This window comes from Molothrus aeneus, chromosome 31 (genome assembly GCF_037042795.1).
Source record: "Molothrus aeneus isolate 106 chromosome 31, BPBGC_Maene_1.0, whole genome shotgun sequence".
NCBI classification, from domain to species: Eukaryota; Metazoa; Chordata; class Aves; order Passeriformes; family Icteridae; genus Molothrus; species Molothrus aeneus.
In genome coordinates this window covers 1,240,519-1,258,120 of record NC_089676.1, presented here as the reverse complement: position 1 = coordinate 1,258,120, position 17,602 = coordinate 1,240,519, and the positions used below count along the sequence as shown (strand labels likewise).

Genomic DNA, 17,602 nt, shown 5'->3' with positions numbered 1-17,602 from the left:
TCCCTGGGGGAGGGTGGGCAGGTGCCCACGGCCTTGGTCTCTGCACAGCTCCTCCTGCCACGGGCAGAGGCTGCAGGGCAGAGCTCCTGAGTAACATTTCTCTTTCACATCCTGACCAGTTTTTTCTTGATCCTGTAAATCCCAGCCCTGTCTTGGGAAGCGGAAGTGGAGGGCAGACAGAGCTGCTGAGGCAAAGCCTTTGTCAGACAAAGCCATAAAATACAGAGTACGTGGGCCAAGAGCACAGCAGGAGCCAAGCTGGGAACAACCAGCCCCAGTTTATTGATGAGATTCCAGCACAGAGAGGGGAGGCAGAGGGGAAATGCTGCAGCCACTGTGCAGCTCTAATTGCTGACAGAGGTTGGGGTGTGGTGGAGCAGCCACTGCCCCTCCCCAGATGGGCACAGGGCAGGGCAGAAACCTCGGAGCTGTGCCCTCAGAACCTCTCTGAGCCCTCAGCAGGTGCAGGGGGACTCTCCTCCCTCCCTGCCCGGCCCCAGGACAGCCTGGCCATGCTGGAGGAACGCTCACAGGTGGGGCTGTGCCAGGGAGATCCCTTGGCTTCCCCAGCCCACAAACAGACGAGGCAGAACAGACAACTCTGGGTGGGGAAAACCAGTCTGGCTCTGGAAGGTTCCACAGGAAAAACACGAAAACCCTGTGCTACAAACCCACAAAGTGGAGGCAGGGCTGTTCCAACCTCTGCACAGATCCCTGGATATCTCAGGCTGCTGGGAGGGGACCGGGGCTAGAAAATAACTTTAGAAGAGAACAGAATGAATGGTAACGAGGAACTTGGGGCAGCAGCTGCTGCCACATCTGCAAGGGCAGTGAACACAGGCAGTGAATGAACCTGCCAGCAAAGGCAGGAGCCTTGGCTGTGACCCACTTGTGGGCTCCTCAGGCCTGGGCACAGCCTGGCCTGGGGCTTAAGGCACTGAATTTTGTCTAACACACACCTAAAACAGCTACAAACCCCCAAATGTGGCTTTGGAAACTGGAATCAGGCCTGTCCCAGCACTGAGTGGAGCAGAGGAGAGCACAGACACACTTTGTGGCACTCCTCTGTCTAGCTGAGCAGGAAACAGGGAATTGCCATCCATTTCCAAAGATCCCAGTGGGGTTTTTTTGTTTTTCTTTTTTTTTTCTTTTTTTTAATCAACCCATGCCAGTCCAGCAGCTGTTTCAGTCCCTCTGCAGTCTCCAGTGGCCTGATGGGGTGATTCTCAGTTTGGGTTCTGCACACACCTTGTCCCATCAGTGCTCTGGGATGATGAACTACCTCAGCAGAGCCTGTGGGACATCACTGGGGCTCCTGGAGTGTCATGATGAGCTCTCGTTGCTCCTTAGTGATTGCCTGGAAGGAACACAACCCACAGAGCTCAGCACGATGCTTCTCCCACCCTGCCACACTCCTCAGGGTGGAACGTGTGGCACACACTGCTGTCCCCTGCAGGCACAGAACACCCCCTCACCTCCCCTGGGACCACTCCACACCCCACCCACTGCACAGGGAAAAGCACCTGAGACCTCCAATGTCCACACTAAAGTTGCAGCAGGACTTGGCTGCTGGGAGGTCCTGGGGAAGTGGGGGGTTTGAAAGACATTCCAGGCCCCACTGCAGCAGGTGCTGCGAGGAGGAGGTTGGGTTGGGTTGGGTTGGGCTGGTTTGGTTTGGGTTGAGTTGGTTTGGATTGGGTTGGGTTGGTTGGTCTGGTTTGGGTTAGGTTGGGTTGGTCTGGTTTGGGTTGGGCTGGTTTGGTTTGGGTTGAGTTGGTTTGGGTTGGTTGGTCTGGTTTGGTTTGGGTTAGGTTGGGTTGGTCTGGTTTGGGTTGGGTGGGTCTGGTTTGGTTGGATTGGTTTGGTCTGGTTTAGATTGGGTTGGTTTGGTCTGAGTTGGTTTGATTTGGTTTGGTTTGGATTGGGTTAGTCTGGTTTGGGTTGGATTGGGTGGTCTGGTCTGGTTTGGGTTTGTTTGGTTTGGTTTGGGTTGAGTTGGTTTGGGTTAGGTTGGGTTGGTCTGGTTTGGTTGGATTAGTTTGGTCTGATTTAGATTGGGTTGGTTTGGTTCGGATTGGTTTGGTTTGGATTGGGTTGGTTGGTCTGGTTTGGTTTGTTTGGTTTGGGTTGGTCTGGGTTGGGTTGGTTTGGTCTGGTTTGGGTTGGTTTAGATTGGGTTTGGTTTGGTCTGGTTTGGGTTGGGTTGGTTTAGATTGGGTTTGGTTTGTTTGGTCTGGTTTGGGTTGGTTTAGATTGGGTTTGGTTTGGTTTGGTCTGGTTTGGTTTGGTCTGGTTTGGGTTGGTCTGGTTTGGGTTGGGTTGGTTTGGTCTGGTTTGGGTTGGGTTGGTCTGGTTTGGGTTGGGTTGGGTTGGTTTAGATTGGGTTTGGTTTGTTTGGTCTGGTTTGGGTTGGGTTGGTTTAGATCGGGTTTGGTTCGGTTTGGTCTGGTTTGGGTTTCTCTGCTGTGTTTTACCTGCCAGGCCTGCTGGCGAGCCTGGATCCTCTGCTGCAGCTCTGCAATGCTGTCCCTCCCCGTGAGCACATCCTGGGCCAGGCTGCTGCTCCTGTGCTGCCGCTCGTGCAGCGCCCGGCGCAGGTGGGAGCGGTGCCGCAGCAGGAACGGCACCAGGGCGCTGCGCACGTCCTGCGCCGGGACCCCGCTGGGCCGCCTGCAACGGAAAAACACAGCAACAGAGCAACAGAGCAACAGAGCAACAGAGCAACAGAGCAACAGAGCAACAGAGCACCCAGAACACAGCACCCAGCACCCAGAACACAGCACCCAGCATACAGAACACAGCAACAGAGCAACAGAGCACACAGAACACAGCACACAGCACCCAGAACACAGCAACAGAGCAACAGAGCAACACAGCACCCAGAACACAGCACCCAGAACACAGCACCCAGCATATAGCACACAACACACAGCAACACAGAACACAGCACCCAGAACACAGCAACAGAGCAACACAGCACCCAGAACACAGCACACGGCACCCAGAACACAGCACCCAGCACACACAGCAACACAGCACCCAGCACACAGCACCCAGAACACAGCACACACAGCACACACAGCATACACAGCACCCAGCACACAACACCCAGCACACACAGCACTCAGCACACACAGCACCCAGCACCCAGCCTTCCCTGGGAATCAGCATCACAGGGGCTGGGACAGCTGCAAAATCAGGCCTCAGAGACAGCACAAGTGTCATCAGAGCTCAGCAGTAGCCATGAGATTGGTCAGCAGGAAAGTTACGTGAGAAGGAGGAAGTAAGGACGAATAGAAGAATGGTCTGGGTATTAACATGTCACAGGCATCTTTTATGAAAAATCCTTTCTTTAGGATTTTTCCTCCTGAGAAGCTGGGAGGCCTCAGGAACAAAATGTAACCAGTGGTTATCTGCTGCTGTGGAATGCAACAGGTGCATCTGGGATTGGTCTCATGTGGTTGTTTCTAATTAATGGCCAATCACAGCCCAGCTGGCTTGGACAGACAGCTCAAGCCACAAACCTTTGTTATCATTCCTTCTTTTTCTATTCTTAGCCAGCCTTCAGATGAAATCCTTTCTTCTATTCTTTTAGTATAGTTTTAATGTAATATATATCATAAAATAATAAATCAAGCCTTCTAAAACATGGAGTCAGATCCTCGTCTCTTCCCTCAGCCTGAGACCCCTGTGAACGCTGTCACATTAACAGACCATTGCACCTGTACTTTTGTAAACCTGGGAGGCTCCAGAGTGTGGGGGCAGCCTTGGGGAGGTGGCACTGAGTGTCCTGCAGCAGGCCTGGCCTTCTGAGGGGGCTCAGCATATCCTCCCTGGCCTGGGGTAAAGCAAGGCACTGCTCCTATCCCAACCCTCAGGATGAGCTGGAGTTTCCTCCTTGCACAGATCTGCTCTAAGGGCCAGAGCAGATTCACAAGCATCTTCTACTTGTCTAGAATAGCTCCCTAAGCTAAAGAAAAGTTTATCTAGCAAGATATTAAGAAGTTCTAAGCTTAATAATGGAGCTCTGTGTCTTGTGTTTTAAGGCTTACAAGCAGGTATTGTATTTGAAATAAGCAAACATTGTTCAACCAAAGGTGCTTATAGTGGTTGGATAGAACTACTGTCAATGTGCTTTTGCTTTGTGTGATTGGTCAAAAAACTTCTAAAGTGAGTTGTAACATTGAGTTCTTTGTCTGCTGCCTGGGACGTGAGCTGCTGGCATTTCCCACTGTGATAATCGTGTAATGAGACTGATGCTGGAAAATAAAACAGCTCAAGCAGCAGTCTCGTCCCATTTGTGATTTGTACATAAACCCTGGCCACAGATACTGCCCAGCACTGGTCCCACAGAGCAGCTGAGCTGCTGCCAGCTGGGATCAGCTCTGTGGCTCCCACAGTTTCCTCTGGCACAGGGAACCCAGCACAGCCAGAGCCCCACTGGAGGGCACAGGGAGCTCTTCCCCAAGCCTGGCCCTAAGTGGGTGCTTGGAACAGGCAGGATGTCCTCACCCCCTCAGCACAGACACACAAAATTTTGTGTTTCTGGTCACAATCCCCAGCCTCTCCGGTGTCTGCTGAGGCCCTGAGCCAGGGACACAAAGGGCACACATGGGGACTCTGCTGTTGGACAGGTGCTGTGCCCAAACCACCCCATCAGCCCTCTGGACTGTCCCCCCAGCTCAGTGGCACTGACCTCCCTGCACTAAGGAAGGGAGTGGAAATGGATCCTGGACCCAGAGAAGCACAGATTAAACTGATTTCTGTGTGTTTTAGGCCCAGTGACACGGTTGTAAAGATACAGCACCTTTCAGACCCTTCCTTGCAGCACGAGGCCAGCAGGACACCCAAACACAGCCCAGGAAGTGCCCGGTGCCCTTGGGGGAGCAGCACCCCCACCCCTGGCCCTCCATACCACGCTGGCTCCTCCCGGTCCTTCGCCTCCTCCACGATCTTATCCAGCAAACTGAAGAGTGCCTCCAGATTCCCTTCATTTTTCACCTCCTGGATCTCCTCCTGTGAAGGAAGGGACACGAGGTGAACAAACACAGGCACCACTCTGCTTGTGAGCCTTTGCTGCTCATGGAATCAGGGAATTGTTTGGGTTCAAAGGGACCTTAAAAAGCACATCTCGTTCCACCTTCCACTATCCCAGCTTGCTCCAAACCCTGTCCAACCTGGCCTTAAATTCTGGGCACCTGTGCCAGGGCCTCCCCACCCTCACAGGGAAGAATTCCTTCCCAAAATCCCATCTAACCCTGCCCTCTGGCAGGGGGAAGCCATTCCCCTTGTCCTGTCACTGCATCCCTTATCCAAAGTGTTTCTGGCTTTGTCCTGGATGAAAAGCTGGAATCCTGGATGATGAATACCCTGGGAATCACAATTCCTGGGGGTATTTAACAGATGTGTGGATGTGGCACTCAGGGACATGGTTTAGTGGTGGCCTTGGCAGTGCTGGGGAAATGCCTGGACTCCAAAGTCCCAGTGGTGTTCTTCTGAACAATCCTATACATTTTTCTAGGGAACGCAGAACTCTGGAGAGCAGCCTCAACTTTCTGCTTTACATTTAGGAAATATATTTGCTGCCCTTAATATCAACCTGTTCAGCACTTTTCCACTGGGCTTTGAACCCCCTTTTGGACACTCCAAACCCCTCTGCAGCCACTCAGACCCCCGGGTGGCTCCCCTGCTCACCTTTATGGATGTCTGGAGCTGGGAGATGAACTGATCGTAGATGCTCCTGGTCAGCTGCGGCTGCAGCTTGTAGAAGCAGCGGTAGCAGCTGACAAACCTCTGGTAGCTGCAAGGAGGGCAGGATCAGGACCGGAGCCAGGTTAGCACTGGGGTCACGGCACGGTTGGGACTGGGGTCATGGTGGGGTCGGGTCAGGGCCAGGCTCGGAGCCGGGTCCGGTGGTGTTACCGGGGATCCGGTGGGCCCAGTGGCACGGCAGGGTTGGGACCAGGTCGGGACCGGGTCAGGGCCAGGCTCAGAGCCGGATCCGGGGCTGCTCCCGGGGATCCGGTGGGCTCAGAGTCATGGCAGGCTTGGGGCCGGGGGCACGGTGGGGCCGGGTCGGGTCAGGCCCAGAGCCGGATCCGGGGCTGTTCCCGGGGGTCCGGTGGGCTCAGGGTCAGGGCCAGGCTCAGAGCCGGCTGCTCCCGGGGCTCCGGTGTGCCCAGGGTCACGGTGGGGCCGGGTCAGGGCCAGGCCCAGAGCCGGATCCGGGGCTGTTCCCGGGGGTCCGGTGGGCTCAGGGTCAGGGCCAGGCTCAGAGCCGGCTGCTCCCGGGGCTCCGGTGTGCCCAGGGTCACGGTGGGGCCGGGTCAGGGCCAGGCCCAGAGCCGGGTCCGGTGGTGCTCCCGGGGCTCCGGTGTGCCCAGGGTCACGGCACGGTTGGCACCGGGCTCAGGGCTCCCTCCCCGCCCCGCACGACCCCGCTCCCGCCTCACCTCCCCGCGGCCACCAGTTTCTCCAGGAACGTGTCCACCACGGTGCTGAACACCTGGGCGCGCCCCGGGGCCGCCGCCGGTTCCGGGCCGTCCCCGCCATCGACCCCGCCGTCCTCAGCCCCGCCCGCGCCGCCATCGCCGCCCGCCGCCGCCGCCATGGCCCGGCGCGCCGCCGCCGCCGCCGCCGCCCATTGGCCGGGGCGCCGGGCCCCGCCCACAACGGCCGCCAGCGCGGGAACGGAGCGCGGGAAAAACGCGCGGGAACGGAGCGCGGGAAGGGCGCGGCCGCTCCCGGTCCGAACCAAACCGCGACAAAAACACCGCGGTCAGAAACTGCCGCCTCCCGGAGCGGGGCTGCTCCCGGTTTGAACCAAATCACGACAAAAACACCGCGGTCAGAAACTGCCGCCTCCCGGAGCGGGGCTGCTCCCGGTTTGAACCAAATCACGACAAAAACACCGCGGTCAGAAACTGCCGCCTCCCGGAGCGGGGCTGCGCCCGGCCCCGAAGCGAAGCAGCGTGACCAAACCGTCCTTCTCTTCCCAGGGCTCGCCCTGCCCCCCAGCGACTTTGAGTGAAATAAAACGATCAAGCCTGAAGAGTTCAAGGAGAAAAGAAACAAAGTTCAGCTCGGTTAGAGAATAAAAAAAGCGACATTTCCCATGGAACAGCAAGCAGGAGCCAGCCCGCGGCTCTGGGTCACAGCTGCTTGCAGGCGTTCCACGTGCTCCAGCCGGTTCTCGCTCAGCCGCTGAGCTCTCAGGCAGCTCACGTCCCTCTCCTAGTCCAAAGGCTAAGGGTGAAACCCTTCCTGTGACACGACAAAAAGCAGCAGCCTCCCCATGCGTGGAGAGTCATGTGCTTTTAAACGCAGGCACCAAACTGAAGGTCTCTCAAGTTTTATTAGTTGTCAAGAACGTTGCTGGTTACGAGAGGAACATTAAGTTTGACAGTGTCTCCCCACACTGGTGCTGCCGCCCCTCTGTTCTGCACACTGCACCTGGCAGAGGTGGATCGTTTTTGTTCCTGTTAATATCAGTGTTAACATCCTGCTGCTTTGTGGTTTGGGGTGCTGTTGTTCTGCTTTTGAGAGCAGAATCTATTATTAGAGCAAGAGCCGACTGGTGTCAACCTTTAAACAACAAACAGGTGAGTGGAGCGGGTGCAGAAGGTGCTGCTCCAACAACTCCACCAGTGGCTCCAGCATCCAGTGCCTTTCTGAGCACTGCAAGAAACAAAACTGGGATGAAGAGGGCTCTCACCCACAGCCCCATCACAGCACTGCACCTTAGAATCAAGCCCTGCCCTTAGCAGAGAAGCCTCTCCCACTTCAGCAGCAGCTTCAGCACTCTCCATCTCCAGCCGGGCAGGGACAACACTGGGGTGAAGGGCAGAGCCACACTTGGTGAATCCCCTCGGAAAGAGACAGCAAAGTGGAGCCCAGCAACAGCCATGGGTCAGCAGGATGAACACCTCAACCAAAATTCCTGGTTATGGCAGAAGGGGAATGGAGGTGGCGCACTCTGTTGTGTGGAGGTGCACCCCAAACCCCCCCAGATAAGCACCACGTGTGGGCTGGCAGCATGAAAGGCAAATCTCAACCACCAAGAGCAGCAGAGTGCAGTCAAACAACCCCCTCCCTCCCCTCCCCAAAAAGCAGCCTCTGGTTTCATCCCCCTGAAGTTTTCACCTGGTAAAATACACAGACCATAGCTCAGGCTTCTGATCCAGCAATTGTGCAAAACATTATCCTTGCCCTTCCCAAACTGGAAGAGCAGAATTTAAACTGATGAAGTGAACCATCACTTCTTATTCAATATAAACATGCCTGTCAGGTTTGAACTGGATCAAAAGCCAGCACAAGGTTTTTCCTTCCCCACGTCCCATCTAATTGTAGCTCAAAGCCCATTCAGTTCTCATCCAGCTGCTGGCAGCACCACGATCAAACACTTCCCAAACTGCATTTCTGGGCTTAATCTAACTAAGGTGGGAAGTGGCCACAGCCACTCTGAACATGCAGGGTTGACACACTGAACGAGGCCACAGGACAACCATTCAGTACCCCATAAATCAGAATAAGCTTCCCTAAAATAAAAAAAAAAAAAAATTAAATTACAACAGATTAAAAACACAGGTTAGGTGTCAAAACTGCCATCAGCTAATTCCAAACAGCCAGCTCAGCTTCCCCACTTGCTATCAGCCAGCTTGCTGTTTGGAGGATGAGAGACAGGGAACATTTTCCAAGAATATACAAAACAAGTATGTAGATCTATTCAAAACGCAGGAAATCAGGTCTGAAGTGGTTCCAGGTTACTCTTTGTCTCACATCTTCTAGAAATAAAAGCAGGTAATTGGAGAAAGTCACTTGTCTATTTTCTGCTTCCAGCTTCCCACAGCACAAACTGCCACTAGAGACATCCCAGCAGAGGGTCCTGCTGCAGGCTGTGAGACTCCTTGGAAGTTTGGCAAAGATGAAAATAATTTAAAGAGAATAAACTGGCTTTTTGCTTAAGCCAGTAAGTCTTTAATTTAAAAAAAAAAAAAAGGAATTACTAACTTGCCAGGATGCATTCACACACCTGGAATGGACTGTTCCAGGCAAAGAGCACTGCCAAAGGTCACAGTTGAAGCAAAACCAGCAGCAGACCATTGCATGACACTCAGATCTAAAGAGGTGAAGTGCAGCTGCTTTTGCAACTGCCTTGTGCTGTGAAACCAGCCAGAGACCAAGGCGCAGCAGCTGCGTCGCATCCCAGGCTCTCCCCTGCAAGAGTCCAAACTCAGAGAGTTCACAGGAAGGTTCTCCTTCCCCCAGCTGCCTCTACCAGTGCCTTGAGTCCACCAGCTCTGGGCGCAGGCTCAGCTTCTTCAGCGTTTCATAGCCCACCACGATGACGATGGTGGAAGGAGTGGCTGAAATGATGCGGGCAGAGAGGCCTTTAGTCAGCCCCCAGGGACCTTCCTCTGCAATGAGCTGTTTGAAGGTGAGAACGATGGAGCTCTTGCCTTCCACCTGCAATGCCAGAACAAATATTGACAGAGCTGCCAGGCTCCATGCTGAGCTGCTCTGGGGCTCTGCTGCAACTGAACACTCTGGAGACACAGATCAGCCAGTCCAACAGCCTTGATCTGGTCTCCAGAAGTCCCTGAGGAGGGCAGCAAAAAAAGCACCAAGTCCTAAGAAGGCAGCAGGAAGCACCTCTCCCTTTCTGAAGGGAAAGCCTGTATGAGCAGGCCAGGCTGGCACTGCCAGCCCGGGCTCCTCTTGCTAATGCTGAGGGCTAATTAAGCAGCTGCTACCCAGGATGAAAGGCCCAGGGAGAGAAGGGAAATAGCTCACCTGAAACCACAGAGATGAGAGAGCCCAGGCTGAACCCCACCCTGCTGTGTGCCAAACAGGCTGAGCTCTTACCTGGACCCGAGCCCTCACCACATCCATGGGGTTGGTGAGAGTGGAGGCTGTGGCAGCTGCAAGGGGCCCCGAAATCGCCTGCAGAAGGAGGTGGGGACAGTCTTTAGGAGTCAAACTCGAAAGCTGTTCTGGGAACAGGAGAGAGAGGAAAGTTTCAGACTTTCAGCTTATAATTTCCTTCACTCCACCCACTAACTCCAGCTGATTTGCAGCCTGCCAGCTCCTCTTGCAGAATCTCCAAGTGGTGCTTCCTAACCAACCAGAAAGCTAGCACAGCACAGGGAGCAGGACTCATCACACTGCTGGCTCCAGGACACTCCCCACTCCAGGCCTCCCAGGCCTGTGGGGCAAACTGGACAGAATCAGCTTCCACACCCCCAAAACAGGGCATGAAAATAGCCACCCTCTTTAGAAGGTGGAGGAAGCCTTGAGACAAGGCTCCACTGGAAGGTGTCTGCAGAGATTTGTACAGAAAGCTGTCACTACTGGGCACACTGTCCAGGAGATAGCCTGGTGTAGTGCTGATCCCAGATCTCCTGACTCTGCTCCTGCTGCCATGGCCAACAGGGTTTGAATCTCCCACACTTGGATTGGCTGAGGTTGGACAGACGAGTGTTCAGCAGCCCCATTTTTTGGACAATGAGGAAGCCTGGCTGGCAGGAGGGACGGAAGCAGCTCTGTTTGAGACTTTGAACACTGACTGGAATCAGGGCCAGCAGCGTCCTTTGAACCCAAGGAGGGTTCAGTGACCCCAGCTGCTGCTGCTGCAGGGACAGAGCATTGGGAAATGCAGCCAGAGCAGATTCATTGACAGCTGGGGTTTATGTTTCCCAGCATCTCAATTTCTACTGAGAAGACAGGAAAAGAGCAAACACCTGGAAGCTGAGAGCTCTGGTTTCTCCGTATCAACTGCCTTTTCTTCCATGTTCTCCTTTGAGCCCTTTGGGCATGAAAATCTTACCGTTAGTACACTGGGTTTTGGTCTTATGAACAGTTGACAGGGAGACTGATGGGAACACTCCCACAAAGCACAGACCAACGTGCCAAGCTGCCACTGCCATTTAAAGGCAGCCTGGATGCAGAACCAATGCTTCCTCTAGCTACCAGAACTCTGGAAAGCACACAGGACCTTTGAGACATCTGGGTTTTGAAGAATCCTCCAAGATGTGCTTTAGACCCAGCACAGCAAAACCCAAACTGCTCATTACCACCACCTTTTGTCAGAAATTAGGTAACCAGATGCCTAAAGACCATGTGCAAAGCTGCAGGGCAGAAATCTAAAGGATCATGAGAGGTGGAAATAAACCTCAGCTGGCCAATACCTTCAGCCTTTGGAAACACCCCAAGGAGTGCAAGAACTGAGCTAGGGAGAAAGAACTTCCTACTGAGTGCAGTTTTCCATCACAAGACTCAGTGCCAATTTTGAAGTTGCCAAAACTGAAGCAACACCTGACAGAAATCCAGGGGAGATTCAGCCCTGGAGTCTCTGCCTGTTGTTTGGCTTTGCCATGAGAATTGTGGCTCTAAAAGTCCCTTTGCCATCTATGAGATTCCTGAGTTCACATGAACTGAAAGATGAACTATACTTATATGATGGCTCCAAAACTCTGCCTTCCTCACTCCTGTGGAGAAGGCACTACTTGGGATTAGTGGGAGAGAAAGTTAAGGCAGATGCATAAAGCCCCACTTGCTTGGAGCCATCCAGTTTGCAGTCCTATAGCACCCAGACCCCTTGCTCTGCATTGAAACACTGCTGCTCTGTTAAATTCCCACCCAACACCTGCAGAATTCCCAGATGCAGCTCCTTAGTTCAGGGCAGATTCTGCTCCCACCCCCAGAGAGAAAGCAAATCACGCTGAATCCACAGTGCCAAGAGTCCATCCAAGGGGCTCCTGGCTCTCCTGGGATAAGATACATTTCCAGCCTCCTTTCACTTACCAGCATAGAAGTGGTAGAAGGGCCACCAGACCGCACTGTTGGGAATATAAGTGAGCAGCGAGGCCACATAACCCCGGTAGAAACCTCTCAAACCGTCAGCCTTGAAAATCTGTACAATGATATCCTTGGTTTGGCCAAAGACCAGCAGACGTTTGCCATCTTGGTTCTGCACCTTGAACCTGCCCATGCTTTCCCCTTTCCTCTGCATCATGAGGTGCTGGGAGACGACATCGATGGGCACTGTGATGCTCTGGGCCACCAGGGAGGCCGAGCCTCCGGCCACCAGGGATTTGACGGCGTTGTTGTTGTTGTAGCGCGAGACGTATTTGCGCGTCAGCTCGTAGGTGGTGACGTAGCACTGCCCTGAGATCAGCGTGAAGGTGTTCACCAGGAAGCCTCGGTACAGCCCCGCCGTCCCTTCTGTCCGCAGGATTTTCACAAAGGCATCGAAGGTCCCGTTGTAGAGGCTCTTGCCCTTCTGAACCTGCAGCCGCGTCCGGATGAGCGTGAAGGGGTAAACGCTCACCCGGATCATCATGGTCATGCAAATGCCAAACACGTAGAATTTCCTTTTGTCCAGGTGCTCCCACTCGATGATGGGGATGTTGCGTTTGTCCTCCATGGCTCCCCTGGGGTCAGGCAGGACAGGTCCAGGTCTCCCTCAAAGGTACAGAGCAGATCCAGGCCCAGCTTTCCAGCCTTGAGCAAGCAGACTGCAAGTGCTGGCACCTGAAATGAGAGACCCCTTGGGTAGAGGACAAAGCCCCACTCTCTACAACCTCCCACATCACCTCGACCTTGGCTGACTCTCCTCGAGCACACAGCTGTAGCCACGATATTTTCTGAAAAATCCTTTCCTTAGGATTTTTCCTCCTGAGAAGATGAGAGACCTCAGGAACAAAATGTCATCAATGGTTATCTGATGCTGTGGAATGCAACAGGTGCATCTGGGATTGGTCTCATGTGGTTGTTTCTAATTAATGGCCAATCACAGCCCAGCTGGCTCAGACTCTGTCTGAGACACAAGCCTTTATTATTCATTCCTATTTTTCTATTATTAGCCAGCCTTCTGATGAAATCCTTTCTTCTATTCTTTTAGTATAGTTTTAATATAATATATATCATAAAATAATAAATCAAGCCTTCTGAAACATGGAGTCAGATCCTCGTCTCTTCCCTCATCCTCGGACCCCTGTGAACACGGTCACACACAGCAAGCCTTGCACAGCACTGAGCAGAGGGGCTGTAACCTCCAGAGGCAGGGCCCTACCATGTGCCTGATGGTGACACCTTCAGATGTCACTTTCTGTAACCTCCAGAGGCAGGGCCCTACCATGTGCCTGATGGTGACACCTTCAGATGTCACTTTCTGTAACCTCCAGAGGCAGGGCCCTAGCATGTGCCTGATGGTGACACCTTCAGATGTCACTGTGGCTGTTTTCTGAGCTCCAGCAGCAGCTCTCAGCACAGGCCAGGCTGCTCTGGGGAAAAGCAAAGCTCCCGTGCTCTCAGAAGCAGATGAGCACCACTCCAGCAGCACACCCACCTTTTAATGGGCACGCAAGATCAGGGATGGCCAACCAAAGCAGCTTCTCCCCAGTCATTCCAGGTCTGTCATGCTCCCAGGTGTCAGGACGTCACTTTTCAGTTCCAGGATCTGTACAAAGAAGAAAGTGACAAGTCCTTTTGTGTTCCTGGATTCCCTGCATGAATTAGACCCATTTCTTTGGCCACTTCCACTCTTATCTTCCTAAAGCTGGAGGACGATGAGAAGAAAAGAACAACAATGGGAAAACAAGGCAAGACAACCATGTAGAGTCTCCACATTGATGACCAGGATCCTGAAAAGAAAGGGTTAAATCACAGCCCAGGATCTCTCTGTGGAGCTGCTTGTCAGCTACATGAGCAAAGTTCACCCTCCCTTCCAACACTCCACTGCTGCTCCTGGTCTGATAACCCCCCTTCCACTGTTGGCTGTGGAATGGGGAGGATGAGGAGGGAGGGGCTGGTTCAGCCTCCCCCAGCCCCAATTGCTGCAGCTCATCACCAGGTCCCAGCAGGCTCCTGGTATTTTCAGCTGCTGTAATTAGTAAATTAACTTGCTGCATGATTAACCAAGCTTGGGCTAAGGGAACCTACACACAGGGCCAGGCAGCAGGAGAAGCACAGCTCAGAGAATTACCCAAAACAACATGGACCAGTTCACTGCCAGTAAGGAGTTACTTTCACATCAAATTAAAAAAAAAAAAATGGGGTGTTTGGGTGGCTGAATTTTTGGGAAAGGCTTGACTGCAGCTGGATCATAACTTGTATTCCAGGCACTGGCAGCGTGTGCCCAGGCATGAGCTGAACTGCTGGAGAGCAGAGCCAGAGCAAGGAACAGGAACAAGGGAGCCAAAACCTTGATCTGAAAACAGATTCACCAAGTGAGAACTCAAAGGGATGGGCAGCCAGCACCACACACTGATCTGGGGGCACTTCACATCACCAAGCCACAAGATCAGTGCCTAAAGGAGCTCCAAGGGACAGGGACTTGGGACAAGGGGACAGGACAGGACAGGGGGAATGGCTTCCCTCTGAGCAAGAGCAGGGTTAGGTGGGATATTGGGAAGGAATTGCTCTCTGGGAGGGTGGGCACAGAGAAGCTGTGGCTGCCCCATCCCTGGCAGTGTCCAAGGCCAGGCTGGACAGGGCTTGGAGCAAACCTGGATAGTGGAAGGTGTCCTGCCCATGGCAGGGGGTGGGATGAGATGAGCTTTAAGGTCCTTCCAACCCAAACCAGTCTGGGATTCTTAGGGAAATGTCTAAACACTTCAAAATTGATGAAGAACTCACACAGGCCAGAGACATTCTCTTAGAAACACAGTAACAAAACAACTGGAAGTTGTTTACTTCTGGCACAGAGAAGAAATTGCAGTTATGAAATTAAGGCAGATGGGAGGTGGCTGTGCCATAAAGTGACCATTTCATTGCCCATTGGCCAACAGAATATTTGCTGAACAGGAGCAAACAGCATTACAGACTACCACAGCTCCTGCAGGTGGACAGGGGAGTTAAAAACACCCAAAATCCCACCTTTTCACCATTGTAAAGAGAGCTACACTTCATCCTGCCAGCCAAGGCACAACAAACACCCCAGCCTGGATTGCTTTAGTTACAATTACAGCCCTACTGGGTTTGCTAATATTGACATGATTTGACACACAAAGCTTCCTGCACAGGAATTATCTGTGCATAGCACCTATGAAAACACAACTTGGTTCTTGTTAAAGAGTCCCACTAGCTTAATGTTTCAATTAAAAAATTAAAATAGATTCTAGCCAATATGATTCCCTGGTGAAGCCTGAGGGTTTAGTCCATACTCCAAATTCCTCTGCCACTCAGAGATGGAATTGAGCTCCCCACAAAAGAAAGGGAAGGGCTGCCTGCAAAAAACATTCTCATCACTGTAATATAGAAAACAAAACAACAACAAAAATAATAAACCCTTGATCTTTATTTAGTTTTATGTGCTCTAGTGCTTTGGGTTCAGAATTTCAGCCACAACTCCTTGAGGAAACAGCTGTACTTTCTTTGGACTCTCACCAATAACTCCTCTCATTCAGGATCTGAATTAGACAAAGTCACTTTAACCCCTTGCTCTGAGGCACTCAAAGTCCCTCCTGTATGGAAGAAGGAAGGGATCCCGGCAGCTCCAAGGATGACCACCATGGCTGCAATTCTTTCTTTGCCAACATAAAAATAATTTCTTTTGCTCAGAGCATTTAATCTTCCAGAAATCTGGACCATGGCCTTGCTCAGGGATCCCGTCACACTCATTAAGATTTGGTGATCTTTCAAGTAATTTTAGGGAGACTGATATAAAAGTAATCCAGCTACATCTCCTAAGAATTGACCTGCCCTCCAAAACAAGGTACAAGCACACCACAGCTCACACATCCTTAAACTCTGGAGCAGCTTCTGTGCCAAAACCACCCCTCAGTGGTTCCTTCCCACCACGCACAAAACAGCATTTCTTGAACTTCTGCCTGGAAATCCAAGCAGGGGGTACCAAGCAGGGCGTCCCTGCTCTCTCATCTGGGCACAGCCTCAGTCTCCCACACACAGAATTCAGTATAACCCCCCCCAGTTCATGTCCTTTAATGCCACCCTGGCAGTCTGGTCCCCAAACTGCTCGTTGCTGCAGCTGGAGCTCAAGATACTTCTCTGGCAAACACAGACAGGGCTTTGTGTGCCCCGGGCAGGGATGTGCCCTGCCCAGCATGCTAATGCCTCAGCACCAGCCTGGGAACCATCTGCAGCCAGCCCGAGGCTGCCTGGCACCTCCAAGGGCACAGAATCACACAACAGGCTGAGCTGGACAGGGCCCAGCAGGGGCCAGCTCCGGAGTGACTGGGTCGTTTGGGGATGGAGCCCTGACCTTGGGGTTATCAGCACCACATCAGCTCATGGATCTGGGCTGAGGCACCACATCCAGCTCAGCACATCCAGCTCACTGAGCTGAGCTGAGACACTGCATCCAGCTCATGGAGCTGAGCTGAGGCCCCACATCCAGCTCAATAGATCCAGTTCATGGAGCTGAGGCCCCACATCCAGCTCATGGAACTGAGCTAAGGCACCACATCCAGCTCACCACATCCAGCTCACCACATCCAGCCCAACGAGCTAAATCCGCTCCTCACACTCACCCCGCGGTGGGAGGGGATCCAACCCCTCCAGGGAGGCAGTCCTGGCTCTCACCCCAGCCCCGCTGACAGCCGCAGCTCCCGGCACAGCTGTGGCTCTGTAAGCGATGTGGCAGCGGCGCTCTGGGGACAGCACTGCCCTCCCCAGCACCCCAGCCCCGGGGCAGGAGCCCCCCGACCCCACCCCCGGGTGAAACCCCCGCCTCCGATCCCCGGCCACAGGAGCTCGGCCGAGCTCTGGGGTAGAGAACAGCGGCACAGCTCGGTCCGGGATCCGCTCAAGGTCACTGCGGGGCCGGACGCGTCCCCAGCCCCGCGGCTCGGTGTCCCCGCTGTCCCCAAGCCGCCGTATCCCCTGCAGCTCCGGGGGGCTCCGGCCGCTTCCCCGCCCATCCCGGGGAGGGCTTCGGCCTCTGCCCTGGGGAGGGTCCTGGACCCTCCAGCTCCTCTGCCCGCGCCCATTCAAGCCCTGTCCCGCCTGCCCCGGGGGTCTCACCGAGAGGGCTCCGGGCCCTTCCCCGCCCGCCCCGGGACTCTCCGGGCCTCTCTCCCGGGGTCTTCCAAGGCCAAAGGGTCTCACACCAACCCCCTCCCCGCTTTACGTGGGCCACCCGTCCGCCACCCCTCTCCTCCACCTGCCGCCCTCCCGTCCAGCCGCGCCGCCTCCACACGTGCCCAGACCCCGCTCGGCCGCCGCCGCCCGCACCGGCGCCGCACCGGGCCGGGCCGGGCCACCACCGTCAGGCCCTGCCGCACCGCGGCTGGCCCGGTCCAGGCCTCATCCCGGCCTGGCCCCGGTCCCGGTCCCGGTCCCGGCAGCCGCTCACCTGACGGCGGCGGGAGGGAGCCCCGAGGAGCCCCCGGCCGGGCCGGCCCCGCCACCCCATGGCCGCTCCCCGGCCGGAAGTGACCGGCGGCGTCAGCACCGGAGAGCCGCCGCCATCTTAGGAGCGGGCAGAGGTCGCACCGGAAGTGCCCACGCGCTTCCGGCCCGCAGTAAAGAGGGCGGCCGGGCCTTAAAGGGACCGCGCCGAATTACGGCTCTTAAAGGGCCAGCGGCTGGAGGGGGAAACAGCATGGGGGCACCCACAGGAAGGAGTGATGGGTGTGAGAGA

At 54.3% G+C, this 17,602-nt stretch overlaps 2 protein-coding genes across 2 annotated transcripts; both read right to left on the bottom strand.

Annotated features, from left to right (window-relative positions):
- Positions 1-236: 236 nt before the first annotated feature.
- PMF1 (polyamine modulated factor 1) lies at positions 237-6,610 on the bottom strand. Its single transcript, XM_066567956.1, has 5 exons — positions 6,453-6,610; positions 5,695-5,800; positions 4,916-5,016; positions 2,475-2,670; positions 237-1,357 (listed from the first exon to the last, which is right to left on the bottom strand). The coding sequence occupies exons 1-5, from the start codon at positions 6,608-6,610 to the stop codon at positions 1,304-1,306; spliced, it is 615 nt and encodes a 204-aa protein (XP_066424053.1). The 3' UTR covers positions 237-1,303.
- A 725-nt stretch (positions 6,611-7,335) lies between these two features.
- Positions 7,336-17,439, bottom strand: SLC25A44 (solute carrier family 25 member 44). Its single transcript, XM_066568265.1, has 5 exons — positions 17,315-17,439; positions 13,349-13,459; positions 11,803-12,531; positions 9,865-9,992; positions 7,336-9,465 (listed from the first exon to the last, which is right to left on the bottom strand). Exons 3-5 carry the CDS (start codon positions 12,422-12,424, stop codon positions 9,274-9,276), a joined length of 942 nt encoding a protein of 313 aa, XP_066424362.1. The 5' UTR covers positions 12,425-12,531; positions 13,349-13,459; positions 17,315-17,439; the 3' UTR covers positions 7,336-9,273.
- Positions 17,440-17,602: the final 163 nt, after the last annotated feature.

Bases quoted from the DNA above. Each gene is read 5' to 3' on its own strand.
- PMF1 (XM_066567956.1), bottom strand. From the start codon at position 6,610: ATGGCGGCGGCGGCGGGCGGCGATGGCGGCGCGGGCGGGGCTGAGGAC. The intron at 5,801-6,452 runs GTGAGGCGGGAG...CCCTCCTTGCAG, and splicing joins AAACTGGTGGCCGCGGGGAG to CTACCAGAGGTTTGTCAGCT. The intron at 2,671-4,915 runs GTATGGAGGGCC...TTTCCGTTGCAG, and splicing joins GACCGGGAGGAGCCAGCGTG to GCGGCCCAGCGGGGTCCCGG.
- SLC25A44 (XM_066568265.1), bottom strand. From the start codon at position 12,424: ATGGAGGACAAACGCAACATCCCCATCATCGAGTGGGAGCACCTGGAC. The intron at 9,993-11,802 runs GTAAGTGAAAGG...TCCTGTTCCCAG, and splicing joins CTTCTACCACTTCTATGCTG to AACAGCTTTCGAGTTTGACT. The intron at 9,466-9,864 runs GTAAGAGCTCAG...CTGGCATTGCAG, and splicing joins TGGTGAGGGCTCGGGTCCAG to GTGGAAGGCAAGAGCTCCAT.